Source organism: Cynocephalus volans, chromosome 2 (genome assembly GCF_027409185.1).
Source record: "Cynocephalus volans isolate mCynVol1 chromosome 2, mCynVol1.pri, whole genome shotgun sequence".
NCBI lineage: Eukaryota > Metazoa > Chordata > Mammalia > Dermoptera > Cynocephalidae > Cynocephalus > Cynocephalus volans.
The window spans coordinates 209,851,517-209,870,895 of record NC_084461.1 but is presented as its reverse complement, the minus strand read 5'-3'; the positions used below and the strand labels follow the sequence as shown (position 1 = coordinate 209,870,895).

At 49.6% G+C, this 19,379-nt stretch overlaps 1 protein-coding gene across 3 annotated transcripts in view; it reads left to right on the top strand.

Moving 5' to 3' along the window:
- KLHL22 (kelch like family member 22) overlaps positions 1-15,663 on the top strand; it is a 28,873-nt gene extending 13,210 nt beyond the window's left edge. For 2 of the 3 annotated variants that reach the window (XM_063086215.1, XM_063086214.1), the window contains exons 5-7: positions 4,977-5,169; positions 12,140-12,373; positions 14,679-15,663. In XM_063086215.1, coding sequence (XP_062942285.1) covers positions 4,977-5,169; positions 12,140-12,373; positions 14,679-15,044 — 793 coding nt within the window. In that variant the 3' untranslated portion in view covers positions 15,045-15,663. The remainder of the gene's footprint in view (positions 1-4,976; positions 5,170-12,139; positions 12,374-14,678) is intronic. The other variant, XM_063086216.1, reaches the window with a different exon arrangement.
- Positions 15,664-19,379: the final 3,716 nt, after the last annotated feature.

Sequence of the window (19,379 nt, the reverse complement as noted above, 5' to 3'; positions counted from 1 at the left end):
CAGAAAATTGGTACCAAGAATTGGGATGTTGTGTTGCTTATAACAAATGCCTGAAAATGTGGAAGTGACCTTCAAAACTATAAGAAATAAATTCTATTTCTTTATAAATTACCCAGTTTTAGATATTGTTATAAGCAACAAAAAGCCAGGCCACTTGGAATCAAACATGGTGATCCTAACCAAGGAGGAGATGGCTCTTCTTTGGACACCTCTGCTCTCTTGGTTCCAGAAAGCGATCATCTTTGTTGAACTGATGAGACTCAAACAAAGGTTGACAATAACATGTGTGGTTAAGTATGAGGAAGGGCAGAGTTCAGAAAGGAGGAAACAACTACCTTCATTTCCTCCCTAACCAAACCTTTTCTCAGTGGGTGTGGCCACACTAGGTTCAGGCTTCCTTCTGGCCAAGCCTCAAAGCCTCATTTTTAGGGGGCTCAGTTTCCCAGTTGGGGGACCAAGGCCAGACCTCCCTGTTGAGATCAGCCCACAGACCTGCAAAGCAGATCTTTCCAGAGTGTTCTGGCCTCTGGCCCTCAGCAGAAGGTGGAGGTGGCTATGTGCCCAGAGAAGGCGAGGCTTTTCCACAAGGCTGTTTCTGGAGGTGACAGCTGGGGACTCTGCCTGCCTATGTACTTTATCCTCTTATTAGGGGCCATTGACCTCAGTTTCACTAGAGACAGTGAACTAAATTTCCCTTTTGTGAATATGTGCTGTGAGACCAAAGCTGAACTTTGGAAGATGCTAATATTAGCCCCTGAAATCAATAACCACAGTCTCAAACTCCAGTCTGGGGATTGGCTCACAATGGCAAAGTTAGGCACTCACAGGGTATACACAGGGAGGACCATGGCTCGCCTGCCAGTTAACCCTGGGATCTGTCATCTCTACAGAATGAAAGTTTCATTAATCTCCCAGTGGACCCAAACCTTCTTGGTGAATCTCCTTATTTGAATGTCCTAAAGTTTGGTTCTTTCTCCCCTTACTTCTTTTATAGTTCCCCAGTGTTAGAACTTATAGGCTCGCAGGGTATAAGAAAACAAGATTTTGTAGTAAATTAGAGTGTGCATTTTGAGGACTTAGGTACTTACCAGGTCATATCTTAAAGCAAGCATTGATATGGAAAGAAACTGCATGTAAAAAGTTATCTCTTTTGGAGCACATTGTATTTGACTCCAAGATACCACTGTTTCTTTGTTATTCTTCCTTTGATGCATCTATATAACCCACATTGTTCTATGTACCTTTTTCATAAATATAGCCCTATGGGCTACTGAACACCAACTGCATGCTGTACCTAGTACTAGCTGCTCCCGTGCTGCCATGTGCCCTGACCCTACTGAAAATAATTTGGTGATAATTCCAAGGTCAAGGGTTTGGATCCCTTAAAAAAAGATAAAATAATAATTTGGTATTTTCCTTAGGTATGTCCATGGCTGTTAATATTTTAAACTACATTTAAATTTTTAAAAAAATTTCATAGACTTTAAAACATTAATAGTCATGGAAATGCTTAAGTCATGGAAATACAGAAGAAAAAGAGCTATTAAACTTAACAAGGATTTCAGAACAGTTTTCTACCAACTCTAGATTTCACTTCTAAGTTTTTAGTAGGATGATCCAAAATCTAGATTAAAGTGACTATTTTAGTTCAGGCTGCTATATCAAATACCATGGATGGTTTAAACAACAAGCATTTATTTCTCATAGTCTGGATGCTGGGAAGCACAAGATCTTGGTGCCCGCTGATTCAGTCCTGGTGAGGGCCCTTTCTTGCTGTGTCCTCACATGGTAGACAGAAAGAGAGTTCTAGTCTCTTCTTCTCATAAGGGTAATAGGCCTATCATGGGGCTCTACCCTTTTGACCTAATCACCTCCCAAAGGCCTCACCTCCTAATATAATCACATTGGGTGTTAGAGCTTCAACATGTGAATTTTGGAGGGACACTCAGTCCATAATGACATTCAGTCCATAGTGGTGACTGAAACTGCTTATATCTTTATATGAAATAATAAAGCTTATTTTTATTAGAAAAAATATTACTTGAGGATTTATTCTGACAAAGTGGAAAATTAACCCAATGAAGAGGAAGAGGTGGGATACAGGACACAGTAGGGAAATAAGAAGTCAGTGAAACTTTGGTTATATCTAACTTACTGATGTATGGTGTCAGTGTGTGTGTTTCCTTAAATCTGAAGTCACAAAATCCAGATGAACTTGGTGAAGAAGTTGTGAGGGCAGGAGACCAGAAGGAAGCAAGCAGAAGTGTCCCAGGGTCGGGCCAGCCCGTGGCTCACTCGGTAGAGTGCGGTGCTGATAACACCAAGGCCACGGGTTTGGATCCTATATAGGGATGGCCGGTTTGCTCACTGGCTGAGCGTGGTGCTGACAACACCAAGCCAAGGGTTGAGATCCCCTTACCGGTCATCTTTAAAAAAAAAAAAAAAAAAGAAGAAGTGTCCCAGGGTCTTGTCTCACTCTGGTGGGAGAAGCAGATGCTAATTTGGGCTAGACTCAAAATGGAGCCATGAGACATGTGCATAAAGGAACTTAGTGCTCAGGAATGGCAGTGAATGGTGCCATCCTGTCAGTTGACAGGCCTCTGAGCTCTGTGCCCCAAGCTGGACAGCCCATTCCCAGCCAGACCTTCCTTTGGCTTGTACCCAGTCATTCAGGTCTCAGATGCCACCTTCTCAGAAGGTCTTTCCTGGTGGTCAGAAGAGAGCACTGCCCTCCCTAGCCCCCGCTGACCAGTAGATCTCTCTCCTCACCTCACTTTTTTTCATTGTGGTATCTGTCATTATATTGAGCACTTGTTTGCTCTGTTTAGCCTGTTTCCCATTCTACAGTGGAAGGCAGGGCCCTGGCCTCTCAAGTTTTCCTGTGGAGTCCCAGCACTGAGTACTGTGCCACATACACGTTGGGGGCCAGTGAATATTTGTAGAGTGAATGAATGATTTCACTGCTGGTAGTCTTACTCCTTTGTTTTCTTCACCCAGCAGAGAGTATGAAAGATTTTTAGAGCACCCTGAGCCAGATGCTATGCTAAGGTCTAGGAATACAGAAATGAACCCTGGTCCTTTATGAATGCCCCACAAGTTAGCAAGGACCCTTTTTATGCTTGATGTTGATGTTCTTTACTATCCCTCTTGGTAGTTCTTTCTTTCTTTTTTGGTGGCTGGCCAGTACAGGGATTAAACTCTGGACCTTGATGTTATCGGCATCACGCTGTAACCCACTGATCTAACTGGCTAGACCTCGATAGCTTTTCTAGGCAGGTGATATCACCCACTGGACAAGTGCAGAGACTTGAGTGAACACCAGGAGATTAAAACGAACACCCAGGTATGCCCAGCTAGACCGGGACAGAGCCAGGATGCAAACCAGGTGCGTGTTTGCTCTCCTGTTGGCCCTGCCTCTTGAGGCACCCGTTTCCTTTATTCCTGGCTGGTGAGGGGCTGGCCCAGTGGCAGGGTCAGGAACAAGCAGTTGCAGACTGTGTCTAACTTGTGCTTTGGGATGAAGTATGAAACTGATCTTTCCACTGACCAATACAGGGCATAGGCCAAGGAAAACTTTGTTTACTGTCTTATGAGCCAGTTGAGGGTAGACTTGTTCTCTTTGGAATTGATCTTACTCTGGAAAAATAAAAACACTTGTCTGAAAGAAGCTATAACTATCCATGGGCTGTGGGGCAGGGAGACTTCAGAAGCCAGAGCTGCTCAGATGCTGGTGCCTGGGTGGTTTTCCCAGGGGAAAGGGCCAGAAATGTAGGTGGGGCAAAGAATGGGGGATTTGGGCTCATGGGATCCTGGCCCCTTGTGGCTCTGCTCATTTGTGTTCACCCAAACAGCACACCCACCTTTGTGCTTCGTGTGGGACTGGCAGAATGGCAGGCCTGGGGCACAGAGAGAGAGGGAAGGGGCAGTGGGGACCCCCAGGAAGTGAGCCTAGTGTGGGGGGTGCTGGAAAGACAGGTGTGGACTTGGACTCTGAAGGCCCTCAGGTGCTGGGCTCAGGCATTTGGATTTTGGTGTGTGAGCAGGGGCTTTGCTGGTGTGGATGAGAGCAATGGATTGGGGAGCAGGGTTCCACTGAGGACAGGTGAGTGGCCAGGTGCAGATGGCTGGGAGGCATTTGCATTGTGGGTCCAAAGTGCAGGAGAAAGCAATGGGTGATGGTTCATAGTCCTGTGTGGCTGAGATCACTCTGGGTGGAGAATCGGAAGCCCTGTGAAGGCAGAAGGAGGGCCACAGCAAAGGCAGGGGAGGGGCAGCTTGAGGGGGAGCGGCTGGCTTTGTGTAGGAGTGAAGAATTATGCCTGTTGCTTGGGGACTAGACTTTTATGAAGGGCTGTAACTTGGGGGACAGATGCATCTCCTGTGAAAGGGGTGTGAGGTGGCTCTGATGTCAGGAGAATGAGCTGCAGTAACAGTGCTTGAGGGGCTCAACACAGTTCCCTCCCTCCTTCCCCTTGTCCCCTTCCCTTCCCCACAGACCTGGGCTGCTCAATGTTGCAGACTGTTCTCCCAGGTGGCCTCAGCTCAGCCCAGCTTCGTGGGCCTGCTGCAGCCAGCTGGTCATCTTTTCTCCCATGAGGGTCCCTGGAATCTCATAGGACCCTGTGCTCATGCTGTGCCCATAGTCCAGGGTGGGAGTTAGCACTCCCACTTCTGCAGAGAGCAAGACCTTGAGGAGTGGAGAGGACTCCCCCAGTTGGGTTGGTCAGAAATGCCGTGGGGACCATCGGCAGAATGGTTAAGTCAGGTGCCAAAGGGGTGGTGGGAACCTGGTGCATGCTGAATGACAACAAGGCTGAGGGTGCAACGGGCAGTGTGCGTAGAGTGTGCCTGAGCATGCAGGGAGGGTTCCGGCTGGGCTGTGAAGGAGGGAAAACAGGGCTGAAGCAGGAGGTGCAGGCCTGCGGGGCAGGCTCCTCACCTGGTCAGTGATGTGCTGTCCTCATGTCCCCTCAAAGGTATGACCCGCGGCACAACCGCTGGTTCCAGATCCAGTCCTTGCAGCAGGAGCATGCCGACCTGTGTGTGTGTGTTGTGGGCAGGTACATCTACGCTGTGGCAGGCCGCGACTACCACAACGACCTGAATGCTGTGGAGCGCTATGACCCCACTTCCAACTCCTGGGCCTATGTAGCCCCGCTCAAGAGGGAGGTAAGGAAACCCTCCAAGAGGGGCCTCTTCTCCTGCCTGATTTTTTTCCCCTGGGGTGTGCAGAGTGAAAAGCCCAGGTATGAAGGCCAGTGTCAGTCCCAGGTTGGGGAACCAGGCCCAGTGACCAGAGTCCATGTCCCTCCAATGACCCTGCACTTAGTGTGTTGATGAGGGTCCCCTGACATTTAGCCAAGCTACCTGGGAAGAGGGTGCATCGAGCACGCAGACCCTATTCCCTGGAATTGTACCTCCTTGAGTCTCACATGCTGAGACCTTGTCCCACCACCATTACCCAGTAAGCTGCTTTAACCCCGTAGTTCAGAGTAAACAGAAACCTTCCCCTTGTCTGTCCCTTATCACAGCTGGGATGAGCTGGCACATTTCCAAAGATGTTAAGCAGGAGGAACCCTGAAAGAGAGGAGGCTCTCAGCAGCTCAGCTCACAGGCCTATCCTGGGACTTCTCCCCACAGACCCCCTGGAGGACCGGGCCTTCAGAAGCCAAAAATTCCTTTTGAAAGGTTTTATATTTCATATATATATAAATCCTAGGGCCAGCCCATGGCTCACTCAGGAGAGTGTGGTGCTGATAACACCAAGGCCACAGGTTTGGATCCCTATATAGGGATGGCCACTTAGCTCACTTTGGAGAGCGTGGTGCTGACAACACCGAGTCAAGGGTTAAGATCCCCTTACTGGTCATCTTTTAAAAAAAAAAAAAAAATCCTTGATAATACCCTGGTTTATTCCAGTTTGAAGATGTTTAAAATTACATTCATTATGCAAAGGTGATGGTTTGGGGAGGTGCCTCTCTAATATCCTATGGCTTTGGGGTACTCAGAGCTGGCCCAAAAACCAGACAGGATCCCCGGGGAAGAGGCCTTGCTGGCCCCCACTTCCTGAGTCCCAGCCTCTAAGAACAGCATATGCACCCTGCTAGTAGGGGCATTGCTTTGGAGATCCCCAAGCACCCCAGATGCAGAGGATGGTGTGGAGGCCACATGGGTGGGCTGTGTCCCAGGCTCTGCCCACACTATCTCCTGACCGTGGCCAAAGCTCTGGCCTTTATGAACCTTTTTCCACTGCCTGCCATTTTTATATTTCACCCTTCCCCAAACTCCCTGGGGACTTAGACCTTGACCTCAGGAGACTAGGGGGTCGGGGCTCCCTGATGGGTCTTGTTCATCTCTACCTTAGTCCCTCACATAGCCCACATGTATTCCTGACATGCTGCTGTGAGCTGTGGCCTACTTCTTGCACCTCAGCTTCTACATGGGAAGGAAGCTTCTTTGGAGGGACGTTTCCTATTCCTATCCCCATCCAGGAGAAAGGAACAGATTTTGCATGGAAGAGATCAGGGGGTCCTTGAGACCTGTCGGACGAGGAGGGCTCCTGGATTCCATTCCAGGAGTCAGAGGAGGGTGTGAGGGGGTTGCGTCCTGAGCCATTGGGGGAGGGGCTTGAGTGGTTCTTTGTCTGGGGCTGCTGGAGAAGCCGCAGTTCTTCAGCTTGGCCACAGAGGGGCAGCCTTGGCCTTTAATCAGCTGCACTCTGGCTGCCAGTGTTCCTTCTTTACTGCTGCATTCATTCCTTCCATAACTACTAAGCGCCATGTACCAAATCCTGGAGATCCAGTTGTGACAAGAAATGACAAAGACCTCCCCCGCCATGGTGTTTACAACCTTGCAGGAGAGACCTTTCTTAACCACCAAACAAATCAGTAAAGTGGTTGTGGTAAGTGCAGTAAAGGAAACAAAGGGGGCACTGAACTGAAGGATTTCCAGGGAGGGAGCTCTGGCAGGACGGTTCTAGATGGACTGTTTGAGGAAGATCCATCTGAGGAGATGTCAATTAGACCAAGACCTAAAGGAAGACAGGCAGCCATTTGCAGAGAGAGGAAGGGCCTTCCAGGACAGGAGGGGGGCTTCACAGTTCCTGAGAGGGAGGGGAAGCATATGGAGTGCTCGTGAAGAGGAGCAAGAGGAGAAGCAAGGAGTGCAGTCCCTGGGCCATCGTGTGGTCAAGGCAGATGGCAATGGTGGCCTGTGCCGGGACAGAAGCTGTGGAGATAGAGGGAAATGGGTGTATTTAGGATGCAGTTGGGAGGTAAAGTGACCAGACTTACTGATGGATCAGATGTTGGGGAATGAGAGGGGCTAGATCATCAAAGATGCCCAGGCTCAAGGTGTGAGCATCTGGGTTGGTGGATAGGCCACGCACCAAAAGAAAAAATAAATAGGTTTGGGAGTAAAGGGAACTTCCCTCTAAAACGAGCAACATGAGATGCCAGGGACACATCACTTTAACATCAGAAGTCTGAAACTCAGGGGAGTGGGCAGACTAGAAATAGAAATGTGGAGGATTTGGCAGCACATGAGGGTCCTCTGGTTGTGGGAGTGGTTGTGATCAGCTTGGGGGAACAGGGACAGTGAAAGGTTAGTCAGTGGAAGAGCAGCCAGAGAGTGGAGATGGGGGGTCTGCTGGTCCTGGAGAAGGCAGGTGTGCAGCCATCATAGGAAGTCTTTAGGGTGTCTGCAAGGACTGGAGGCATGGGCCCACATTGCCAGCTCAGAACTCACACTCAGACCTAGTGATTGGCCAAGGGAGAAAAGGCTGTCACATGGCCTCATCCATTTGTCACATTCACTCACCTGTGTTCTCAGGGATTCCTGAAATGCAGAGTCTCACCAGCGTGGCATCATTAAGCACTGGTTACTGACACTTCCCCAACAGGCTGTGAACTCCCTGCTGCAGCAGCAGGCAGAGTCCTCTGGTCACAGGCTCTTCTTCTGCTTGGCCCAAAGTCAAGTTTTGCCTTCCTGGGCTTCTAGATGAGAGAAAGGAGGTCTCTGCAGGGAGTCCCTTTTCTTTTTGTTTAAAAACTTCCCCAAAGAACTTGTGCTTCCAGGAAGATGTATTCTTCCCTATCACTCCCACTAAGTACAACTCAAAACTCTAGATATTATATGTAAAATAAACATAAGACCTTGTAAAGTGGGCAGAAGGCAGGCTGGCTGGGGGTCCTGGGGTCTGAGGAACAACATGGTCCTGTGTTTCCTTGGTTTTCTTTGTGCTTTATATATCTCAGAACTAAAGAGGCTGTCACCTGGAAACACCCATGGGAAGCAGACTTCAACAAATGTATAAGAGCTGAAATCATGTAGTGTGTTCTGGGACCAAAATGGACTGAAACTAAAAATCACTAGCAGAAAGATAACAGGAAAATCTCCAAATGCTTGGAAGCTAAACAACACACTCCTAAAAAATCCATTGTTCAAAAGGAATTAATAAAAATGCCTTGAACTGAATGAAAATGAAGACCGCATGTCAAAATTTGTGGGACACAGTTAAAGTTGTGCTGAGAAGGAAATTTGCAGCACTAAAAACATACATTAGGGAAGAGGAAAAATCTTAAATCAATAATCTAAGCTCCCACTTAAAGAACCCACAGAAGAAGAGCAAAATAAACCCAAAGCAAGCAGAAGAAAATAAATAATAGAGTGGAAATCAATGAATTTAAAAGCAAGCAAACAATAGAGAAAATAAATGAAACAAAGAACTGGTTCTTTCAGAAGATGAATAAAATTGACAAACCTCTAGCAAGACTAACAAAGAAAAAGAAGATACCATTAAAAATCTCAGGAATAAAACAGGAGACATCACTTCAAACCCTGCAGACATGAAAAGGATAATGGAATAGTACCAACAAATCTACAGATGTAAATCTGACAACTTAGATGTAATGGATCAATTTCTCAAAAAACACAACCTACCACAACTCAGTACAAATAGGTAATTAGAATAGACCTATACCTGGTAAAGAAATTGAACTTCCCAAAAAGTAATGTCCAGGTCCCAGTGGTTTGAACAGATAATACTACTAAACTCTTAAAGACAAATTAACACATGCAAATTTTTTTCCAGAAAATAAAAGAAGAGGGAATACTTCCCAATTCATCTTATGAAGTTAATATTACCCTGATACCAAAATCAGACAAAGACAGTACCAAAATAAAAAACAACTAATTCCTCATAAATATAGACCTGAGTATCCTTAAGAAATATTAGCAAACAAAATTAGCACAAACAAAACAAAATAGAACATCTTGACCAAATGGGGTTGATTACAGAGATGCGAGGCTGGTTCAGTATTTGAAATTCAGTCGGTGTAATTCACCATATTAACAAGCTAGAGAAGAATCACATGATCACATCAGTCAAAACAGAAAAAGCATTTGACAATATTTAGAATCCGTTCATGATCAAAGCTCAAAAAATTGGGCCTGCCCGGTGGCTCACTCAGGAGAGTGTGGCGCTGGTAGCGCTGAGGCCGCGGGTTCGGATCCTATATAGGGATGGCCGGTTAGCTCACTGGCTGAGCGTGGTGCTGACAACACCAAGCCAAGGGTTGAGATCCCCTTACCGGTCATCTTTAAAAAAAAAAAAAAAGTCTCAAAAAATAATAATAGAAATTTCTTCAACTTGATGAAGAACATCTACAAAGAAGATTGAATCAAATGCTTTTCCCCTAAGATTGGGAACAAGGCAAGGATATCTGTTCTCAACTTAAATCTTATTCAGCATAATCCTAGAAGTTCTAGCCAGTGAAATAAGGCAAGAAAAGAAAATAAGGACATACAGAAACTGAAAAGGAAGGAACAAAGCTGACCTTATTTTTAGATGATGTAATTGTCAAAAATCTAAAGGAATCTACAAAAAAAAATGCACTAAGAAGTGAGCTCAGCAAGCTTGCAGGATACAAGATAAACATACAAAAATCAATCATATTTCTATGTACTAGCAATAAACATATGGACACTGAAATTAAAAATACAATACAGTTTAAAATTTCTCAAGTAAGTAAAAGACTTAGGTATAAATCTAACAAAACCTTTACAGGATTTGTGTGCTGAAAATTATAAAATGCTGATGAAAAATAAAAGGTGTAAACTGATGAAGAGACAGATCACGTCCATGGATTGGAAGACTCAAATAGTAACAGTGTCAGTTCTTCCCCAATTCATATACAGATATTAGTACAGTTTTCCTTACTAATACAGTATTCCTTATATTAATACAGTATTAAAACAAGAATTTGGTATTCCCATCAAAATCCCAGCAAGGTTTTTCGTAGTATTAAGAAAAAATTAGGGCCTGCCTGTGGCTCACTCGGGAGAGTGTGGTGCTGATAACACCAAGGCCACAGGTTAGGATCCCATATAGGAATGGCCGGTTAGCTCACTGGGTGAGCGTGGTGCTGACACCACCAAGTCAAGGGTTAAGATCCCCTTACCAGTCATCTTTTAAAAAGAAAAAAAAGAAAAAATTAAACCTGAGGCAGCAGTTTGGATATACCCTTAGGCCACTGCCTGTAGCCATGTAACTGGAAGTAAGCTTTCCTCCCTTGTCAGCATAACACGGCAGAGTTTGTGCAGCTCTTGCACCACAGGGATCGCTCCTGCATTGCTGGTGGGACTGTAAAATGGCCCAGCCACTCTGGAAGAGTTTGGCAATTTCTTTCAACTACCATGTGACCCAGCACTTGACATCCTGGGTATTTGTCCCAGAAACATGAAAACTTCTCTGTACACAAATATTTAGCAGCTTTATTGGTAATGGCTAGAAACTAGGAACAAATCAAGTGATGGTCAAACAAACTGTGGTAGGTAGACACGTGTGGAATACTGCTCAGCAATAAAAAGAGAACCAGTTGTTGGTACAAGGAAGAACCTGATTGTTGTGGAAAGCCAATCTCAAAAGGTTATATACTGGTTTTATTCATCTAACACTCTTGAAGTGACAAGATTGTAGAAATGGAGGAGAGATTGGTGGTTGCCAGGGATTAAGGAGGCGGTTTGGGGCAGGAGGGAAGCAGGCGCAACTATAAAAGGGCAACATAGGGGATACTAGTGAAAATGTTCTGTGGTTGAATCAATGTCCGTATCCTGACTGTGGTATTGTAATATAGTTACACAGTCCTTTGCCTCTGGGGGAAACTTCCTGTAGGGTAAATGGGATCTCTATTATTTCTTCCAACCACATGTGGGTCTACACTTACTTCAAAATGAAAAAAAACCCCAAAAAACTCCCCAGACTGCTGCCATTGATGGGAGAAGACCCAGACCCTTGATGTTTGTCCTGCCTGTTGCTCTGTTTACCTCTCCAGCCTCCTGTTATGCCACCACATGGCCTAAGTGTCAGTGATCCCCCCCATGACACAGTGCTGCAGCCTCCACACCCCAAGAGGCTCCTCTTCCCCCCAAACACACTGTGCCTTGCCTTGGGGCCTTCTGTTGGCCTTTTGGGTGTGAGTGGGTAGGTCCTAGAGGCAGAGGGGCTAGGGTGAGGGGTGCAGGTGGGATTGAGAGTAGGAAGCCTGTGAAAGGTTGATCAGAATCAGGAGCAGGGTGGTGTATTCACCTCTCCCCCATCCAAAGTGGGAGTGTTCTTCGTATCTGATTTTGTGACTCACTCTTTTCCTCCTCACATCATGAGTTTCATATCAGTAGATATCTGTTTACACACAGATTTGGAAAGTGGGGTCAGCAGGCCTGGAGGATTGCTTGGCCAGTGGGAATGGGGGAGGGGAGGAGGCCACTGAGGGGGGTCACCAGTTCCCAGAGTGCTGTGGCCTTTCTGACTGGCTCTGAAAAGGATGCTTTGATTTTCTTGCAGTTCCCCTATGCAGATGTTTCCTTTAGGGGCAAAGGAGAGACAAAGATTACATTTGATCTCTGGGTCTATAGATGCATCTCCTATTGGGAAGAGAGATCAGTGGTGAATGACCAGGACAGTATGTCCATTGAGGATCCAGGGAGCATGTGAGGAGGAAGTTGGGAAGTGGTGAAGCCATGAAACCCATCAGGCAGGTGTGGGGTGGTGAGTGGCTTCAGGAGAGGCTGCCTGGCTACCCTTCCTCACTGCCCTCTTGCCCCTTCCAGCCTGACCCAGTTCTCTTGTGGCTCCACACAGGTATACGCCCATGCAGGCGCAACGCTGGAGGGGAAGATGTACATTACCTGTGGCCGCAGAGGGGAAGACTACCTGAAAGAAACACACTGCTACGATCCAGGCAGCAACACCTGGCACACCCTGGCTGATGGGCCCGTGCGGCGTGCCTGGCATGGCATGGCCACTCTCTTGGACAAGCTGTATGTGATCGGGGGCAGCAACAATGACGCCGGCTACAGGAGGGATGTGCACCAGGTGAGCCGGGGCCACCCGCCCACATCATTTCCATCCCTTCCAGTTATTGATGAAAAATGTGATTGCAACATGTACTTTTTATTTAAATAGACTTTATTTTTTAGAGCAGCTGTTTTAGATTCACAGCAAAATTGAGTGGAGGGTAAAGAGTTCCTATATGTCCTCTGCCCCTGCATGCCCCTCCCCCACTGTGGACATGCCATGCTTGAGGAGTGGATGTATTCCAGTCAATGGCCCTTCTTTGACACCTCTTTGTCACACTAAGTTCATAGTTCACATTAGGGCTCCCTCTTGGTGTTCCACATCCTATAGGTTTGGGCAAATGTATAAAGACATGTCTACTGTGACAGTATCACACAGAATAGTTTCACTTGTGCCTTCTTTATTATCAGAGACTTTCATTATAATCTTAATATCATTACATTGCTCAACCTTTAAAAAAGAGAGAAGGGTGAGGAAAAACACTCATAATTGGGCCCCTGCATCACTATCTTTCAGTCTTTTTACCTATGCATGGTTTCTGCCTAATGATAGTCAAAGAGTATCCTATTCTGCTTCTCACTGACATTTGTCCCAGGCATTTTCCAGTTTTAACACTCAGTCTTCATCACCACCACCACTGTGATGTGTTCTATCAGACTGATGCATCATTTGGCTTGGTCTATTTTAACTATTCCAAATAACATTACGAGTAATACAAAGAGTCTTCAAAAGGTTCACAGAGAAAGTTATTATCTTTTAATTCTATTTTTCCATGAATTTTTTGAAGTACCCTTGTATTTGTATTGTAGAGCTTTTTCAAGTATTTTGAATTATTTCCTTAGGTTCATACAGTGAGTCTCAAAGTGTGGTTCCCAGCCCAAAGCATTCACATCCTCTGGGAACGCTGAATCAAGAATGCAGATTATTAGGCCCCTCCCAAACCAGCTGATGTGGAAGCTCTGGGGGTGGGCCTCGGCGATCTGTGTTTTAGTGGGCCCTCCGGCAATAAGAACCTCTGGGCCAGAATATTAGTTTCCTATTGCTGCTGTACAGATCACCACAAATTTAGCTACTTAACATAAATTTATTCTTACTGTCTTAAGTCTAGCCTGGGTCTCACCAGCCTAACATCAGGGTGTCATCAGGGTGTGTTTCCTTTGTGGAGGCCCTAGGGAAGGATCTATCTCTGTCTTACTCAGGTTGTTAGCAGAATTTGGTCCCTGGTGGTTGTAGGACTTAGGTCCCTGTTTCCTTGCTGGCTGTCAGCTGCTTCTAGAGGTCACTGCTTTCCCTGGCTTGGGGCTGCCTTGTCTTCAAAGCCAGCAACAGCAGGTGGAGTTCTTACTTCTCATCTCCTGTCTAGCTTTCCCCTTCCACTTTTTTTTTTTCTTTATTTTTCATAGCCAAGTTCACCAAATCTTCCACTTTTAAGGACTCATGCCATTAGATGGGTCCACCAGAAAATCCAGGATAACTGTCCCACCTCAAGATCCATAACCTTAATTCCATCTGCAAATTCCCTTTTGCTAAGTAAGGTAACAGATTTACAGGTTCCAGAGATTAGGGCCTGGGCATCTTTGGGGAGCCATTATTCTGCCTACCACAGCTACAGAACTAAAATCAGTCAAGAAGATAAGACTTTTGTGGCTCTTAATACACATTGCCAGATACACAGTAGTATGTCTTTACCGCACCTTCATCAGCACTGGATATTGTGATTTTTCTTCCACAAGTGGTTGGTAGTTAACAGTTGAAAATTTGTCCCTGACATTTTGCTTTTGCATTCCTTGGATTACTAGTAGGTTGAACACTTTTCCACATCTTTGTTTACTGTTTTAGATAATTTTGAAGACAAGAGAATGGTGATAGTCATGATTAGTCAGCAAGTAACTACTTCCACATTTTAGCTGCCCCTCCCCACAGCCTTGGGGCAGGTAAAGATGTTTACTGGGGACCACATCCTCTGTCAACTTCAGTCTTGTGGAGGGGAGAGAAGCAGTACCTTCAGAATATGGAAACTGACAATATGCTGATGGGAGACACACACACGGGGGCCAGAGACTGGCTGACAGCCGGGTGGCATGGGGGAAGGCCTGTGCCCAGGTGAGGACTGAGGGAGCAATGCCGTTCCGGCAAGGGTCTGGAGGTGGGCCTGCTGCAGACGTGGCCATCTCTGGCCCATGCATGTTTCAGTGCTGGCCCTGTGCCATTCTGGGAAGCCAGTTAAGTCCAGGGCCTGTCTGAGAGTGGCAGATGACCAAAGCTGCTCTGGCAGCCTTGTCCCAGCAGGTGCCCAGGCTTTACTCTGGCCTTGGCTTTGCAGGTGGCCTGCTACAGCTGCACGTCTGGGCAGTGGTCATCTGTCTGCCCGCTCCCAGCGGGGCATGGTGAGCCTGGCATTGCTGTGCTGGACAACAGAATCTACGTGCTGGGTGGCCGCTCTCACAATCGTGGCAGCCGTATAGGCTACGTGCACATCTATGACATGGAGAAGGACTGCTGGGAGGAGGGTCCGCAGCTGGACAACTCCATCTCAGGCCTGGCTGCCTGTGTGCTCACCCTTCCCCGTTCACTGCTCCTCGAGCCACCCCGTGGGACCCCCGACCGCAGCCAGGCCGACCCGGACTTCGCTTCCGAGGTGATGAGTGTGTCTGACTGGGAGGAGTTTGACAACTCCAGTGAGGACTAGGGCTCCCGTTGCCTGGTGTCAGACAGAAGGGTGGCAGGAGCTGCGAGGACAGTGAGGCCATGGCGGCCTGGGCCACGGCACTTTACTCCAGGGTGTGGGGGCCTGTCCCCCGGCACCCATGGCTCACCAGCTCCTGCCACCCCTCCTTCACATCAGCCCCTTGCCAGCTTGCCGCGGGTGCTTGAGGGGCTTGTGCAGATGCTGTGGATTATGTTACAATGGGAAACGCTCCTGAAAGGCTTCAGTCCTCCTCAGTGAGCCCTGGAGGGCTTGTGTCACCAGCTGTCCTGGCGTACTCCCTCCCTCCCCAGGTCTGGTCCCTGCTCTGCCAAGAAGTTTCGTTCTCCAAAGGGAGGACCTGAGAACTGGCAGCCTAGGCAAAGGAGGCCAAGGCACATAGCACCACTCTTTCCATGAACAGGCTGGGGCTGGCTGAGCAGCCCCGAGCCCGCAGTCTGCCCAGTAGCTGGGGGCTAGGGATTGAGAGCTCCCGAGGGGCAGAGGGGGCAGAGATACATAAAGTTGCCTGGGACTGGTTCTGGTGATAAAACAATATCCCTTACACTGGGTTTTTCTGACCCCATGTTGTTAATAAATGAAATAAAGCATCTTACAAAAAGTGTTAACTGTTTTCCTGTGGCCACAGCCTCAGTTCCTTTCCCACTCAGCACATCCAAGCTGCTTCCCCAGGAAGCATGGGTTTCTGGGGTCAGAGCTGCCATGGGGGACAGGCTATGGCGTGGGAGTCGAGGCCAGGAGCTGAGTGGCACTGGGATGCCACAACCCCACCTTGAGAGGCAAGCACGATAAAACTCCCCAAGCTAAAAGGGCGATCACCAGGAAACCTGACACCACCCCTCCCCACAGTCTGGGGACAGGTGGTAGCCCAGCCTGCTTGAGTCCCGTCTCTGGTGAAGAGCTCTTCTCCCAACCAGGGTGGCTCCTTGAATTTCAGTCCAGTTCTAGTTAGAAATCTCTTGGCTTCAGGTAAAGCCCCAGCCTGAGGGTGGGGGAGCCTGAGCACCTGCGGAGGGAGGCAGCATCATGGGAGGGGCATCATTGAGTCACAGTTCTGGATGAGGGAGAGGTAGCCCCACTGGCCTGCGCCTGGCTCCTCACAACCTCCTGAAGCTGAGGTGTGGTGGGGAGCAAGGAGCTGCATTCCCTATAGGCCTGCAAGGTAACCCTTAGGCACCTTCTCTCAAGGGCCACACTGGCACAGCAAATGGGTCCTTCCCCTGTCCACCTTTACTGATGCTTTTCCAGTCCTCTTGGGGTCGTCAAACAGCCCGTGCTTCCAAACACATGGGCTAGGGGTCCAGCACCAGCCAAGCCACAAAGCTGAGCTTCCAGGCTACACAAACCCCACCCCTGCCTGCCGCAGGGTGTGCACCTGTTAATTCCTACTGGAGGCCTCCCTGCAGGAAGCCACCCTGCAGACAGGGCTGTGACTTATTAAGGCCCTGCCCTCTCCTGGTAGATTGGGCAGAGCATGGGGACAGTCAGGTCTTCTGACTGCTGCCCTGTCAGAGAAGGAAAGTGGAGAGGCCTTGTATGCTACTTGATGGGAGGAGCAGGGGCAGGTGATGAGTCCCTCTGGACTCTCTTTTCTGGATACCCAAGGACTGGAGAGTGGAGGTGACTTCTACCCCTGAAGGCTGTGTCTGTGTGTGTGTGTGTGACCTTCCTCATTGTCCTGGGGCCTGGGTACCCCTGAGGAAATGTGACATCATGCACAGACACCTTAGGGTGGCAAACCCAGTGTTTACCCCCTGTGGGTCACTTTCAGTGGGACCGGATGGCCACACCCTCCGGTGTCATCTCCTGTGCTCCCACGGGTGAGGTGTGAGAATGTAGGCTCAGAGTAGGGACCCCAGTCTGTGAGTCTCAGACTCAGCACTTTCTGTGTCTCTGCCACCACCTGACAGGCCAGGGCAGTAGTTCCCGCAGACCCCAGAGGTTTCTGGAAGGGAGTGCCAGAAATGCCCCATCACTCTCCAATATATCCCAAACTTGTTAGCACTGTCTCCCCACCCAAGCCACTGGGCATAGCCACAGGTTTGCAAGAGGCCTCTGGTCTGCAGTGGGGAGGGAGAGCCCACTGAGTCCTTCATAGCCTGGGGAGGGGTTGAGAGCATCCTGGCAGTGTCCAAGGAGCTGGGTGGCATCCTGGCCCTGCCACTCTCGAGCCTCAGGCCCTGCCACTCGAGCCTCAGGCCCTGCCACTCGAGCCTCAGGCCCTGCTACTCGAGCCTCAGGCCCTACCACTCGAGCCTCAGGCCCTGCCACTCGAGCCTCAGGCCCTGCCACTCGAGCCTCAGGCCCTGCCACTTGAGCCTCAGGCCCTGCCACTCGAGCCTCAGGCCCTGCTCAGCATTTGTGGCTGCGCCTCCTGCACCCGGCCTAGACAGCCCAGCCTGGGCTGTTCAGCAGGGCCAGGCTCTCTCAGGCCCTGCTTTTATGCCAAATCCTCTTCACCCTTCAAGGTCCACCTCCTCTGGGAAGCCACTGTGGCCAGAAGTAGCCAGCTGGGATTTGGGCTCCTGCAGTTTGCCTGTGGGGTGGTCAGTTGTCTGTGGGTGTCTGTGACCCCATGGCTTCTTCATCCTGATGTTTACCTGGAGCCAGGCCTGGCACATGGACCATCTTTCATTCCGCCCATAATTCTCAGTATCCCGCAAGGGTGCATTGGTGGCCCTGCCCGTGACACCCAGTCTCCATCCACTGCGAAGTGTCTGTGATGAGACCCATGCAGGGGGCCGTGGGTCTGAGTGAGACAAGGCTGGGATGGTTCCTGTCCTGAGGGTAGTGCGGGGCAGCCACATGTGAGATTAGAAAGACTACTCTGGGGGGCACACACACGGGTAGGTAGAGATTGGAGACATTTAGGAGGTACTGGTGATGGGCATTGTCCAGGTGGTGCCCTTCAAAAGGTGGGGAATGGGGGTGGGGAGCAAGGGTGGAGGAAGGGGAAAGAAGATGATGGAGTTGGAAGTGCCTGTTCATGAACTTGTTCCCACTGAGGTGAGTGTCCTCTCCAGCCCAGAGCTGGGAACTGGGCTGGGACAGACACTACAGCCACACGGTCCTCTGCTGGCCTCTGTTGACAGTAGCCAGCAGGAGTGTCTGTGGGAGGGGCCCAAGCACTGGGAGGGCACTGCTGAGGTCAGGGCTGTGCCCAGTTTGAGCTGCCCAGAAGTGGTTGGCCTGTTTACTTGTCCCAGAGAAGTGTTTGTATTTGTGACCGCACTGGTTCGATTTCCCCTTCCAGCCCACCCACCTGATGCTCTGGCCTCTCTGCAGCACCAGCAGGGCTGAGTGAGGGGCCCACCCTCTACCCGTACAAGCCTGCCAGCCTGTGGGCAAGCTTGATCCAAGCCCCCTTCTCCAGCCCCACCCTCTGCAGCTGTGGGGCCCTCCAAATAACTAGGAAAAGATCCCTCTCAGAGATTCTCCACAGGGAGCCTCTGGCCTGTACTCAACTCAGGCCCTCCCACCAGTTCACAAGTCCTCAAAAGACAAACATCCTTGCTGGGACCGGCTGCCCACAGGGGGCATTTATGCTTCCTGCCCGGTCTCCCTGCTGCACGGTCCGGGGCGCCCCCTCCAGAGGGCTAGGCACCCTTCTGCTTCCTCCTTTGCTTCCCCGCCCTGTAATTCTCCATCTCGCTCCCCTCCCACACCTTCTCACTGTTCTGTCCCCAACCCCGCCTGACGCAGGGGTTCCCAGTCTCCAGTTCCGACTCCACCTTCTGGACTTCTCCCTTTGGAGACCCAACAGCCGTCTTAAGTAGAACCTGTTTCCTAGGCTCCACTACCCCTTTTCACCCCTTGTCAACGACCGCAGGGTTTCAGTCCCAGAGACCTCCACTTTCTAGAACAGTCCACGGCAGGGCCATTCTACCTCCACGGCACCTCTCGTCCCTCCTTACGAAGACCTTCTTCCACTAAGTCACTTGGCCAGGCCGAGTCTACCCGCAGGCCTCAAGCATCCTGCTCCATCCGCCGCTAGCGCTCTTTGATAGCACCGAGCGGAGTGCGCGGGAGGAGTTGACCGCACACTCCACCACTACGAGCTCTTCTCCGTGGGGGAGCTGAGAGGCCGGCTTGCAGCCTTGACCTGGACCGTCTGGGGGCCACCCTCCTCCGGCCGGTTCCGAGGTGCGGGGAGGGGGGCTTGGGGCGTCCGGCCCCGGGCCGGGCCGCGCGGTGAGCGCGCAGGGGCGGCTTCTCGGTGAATGTCTGTGGAGGGGAGAGAAAGGCGCGGGAACCGGGGATTCCTCGGGCGGGCCCTCGCGGCCCTCCCTCCCCCAACGCTCAGCGGGCCTCCTCCAA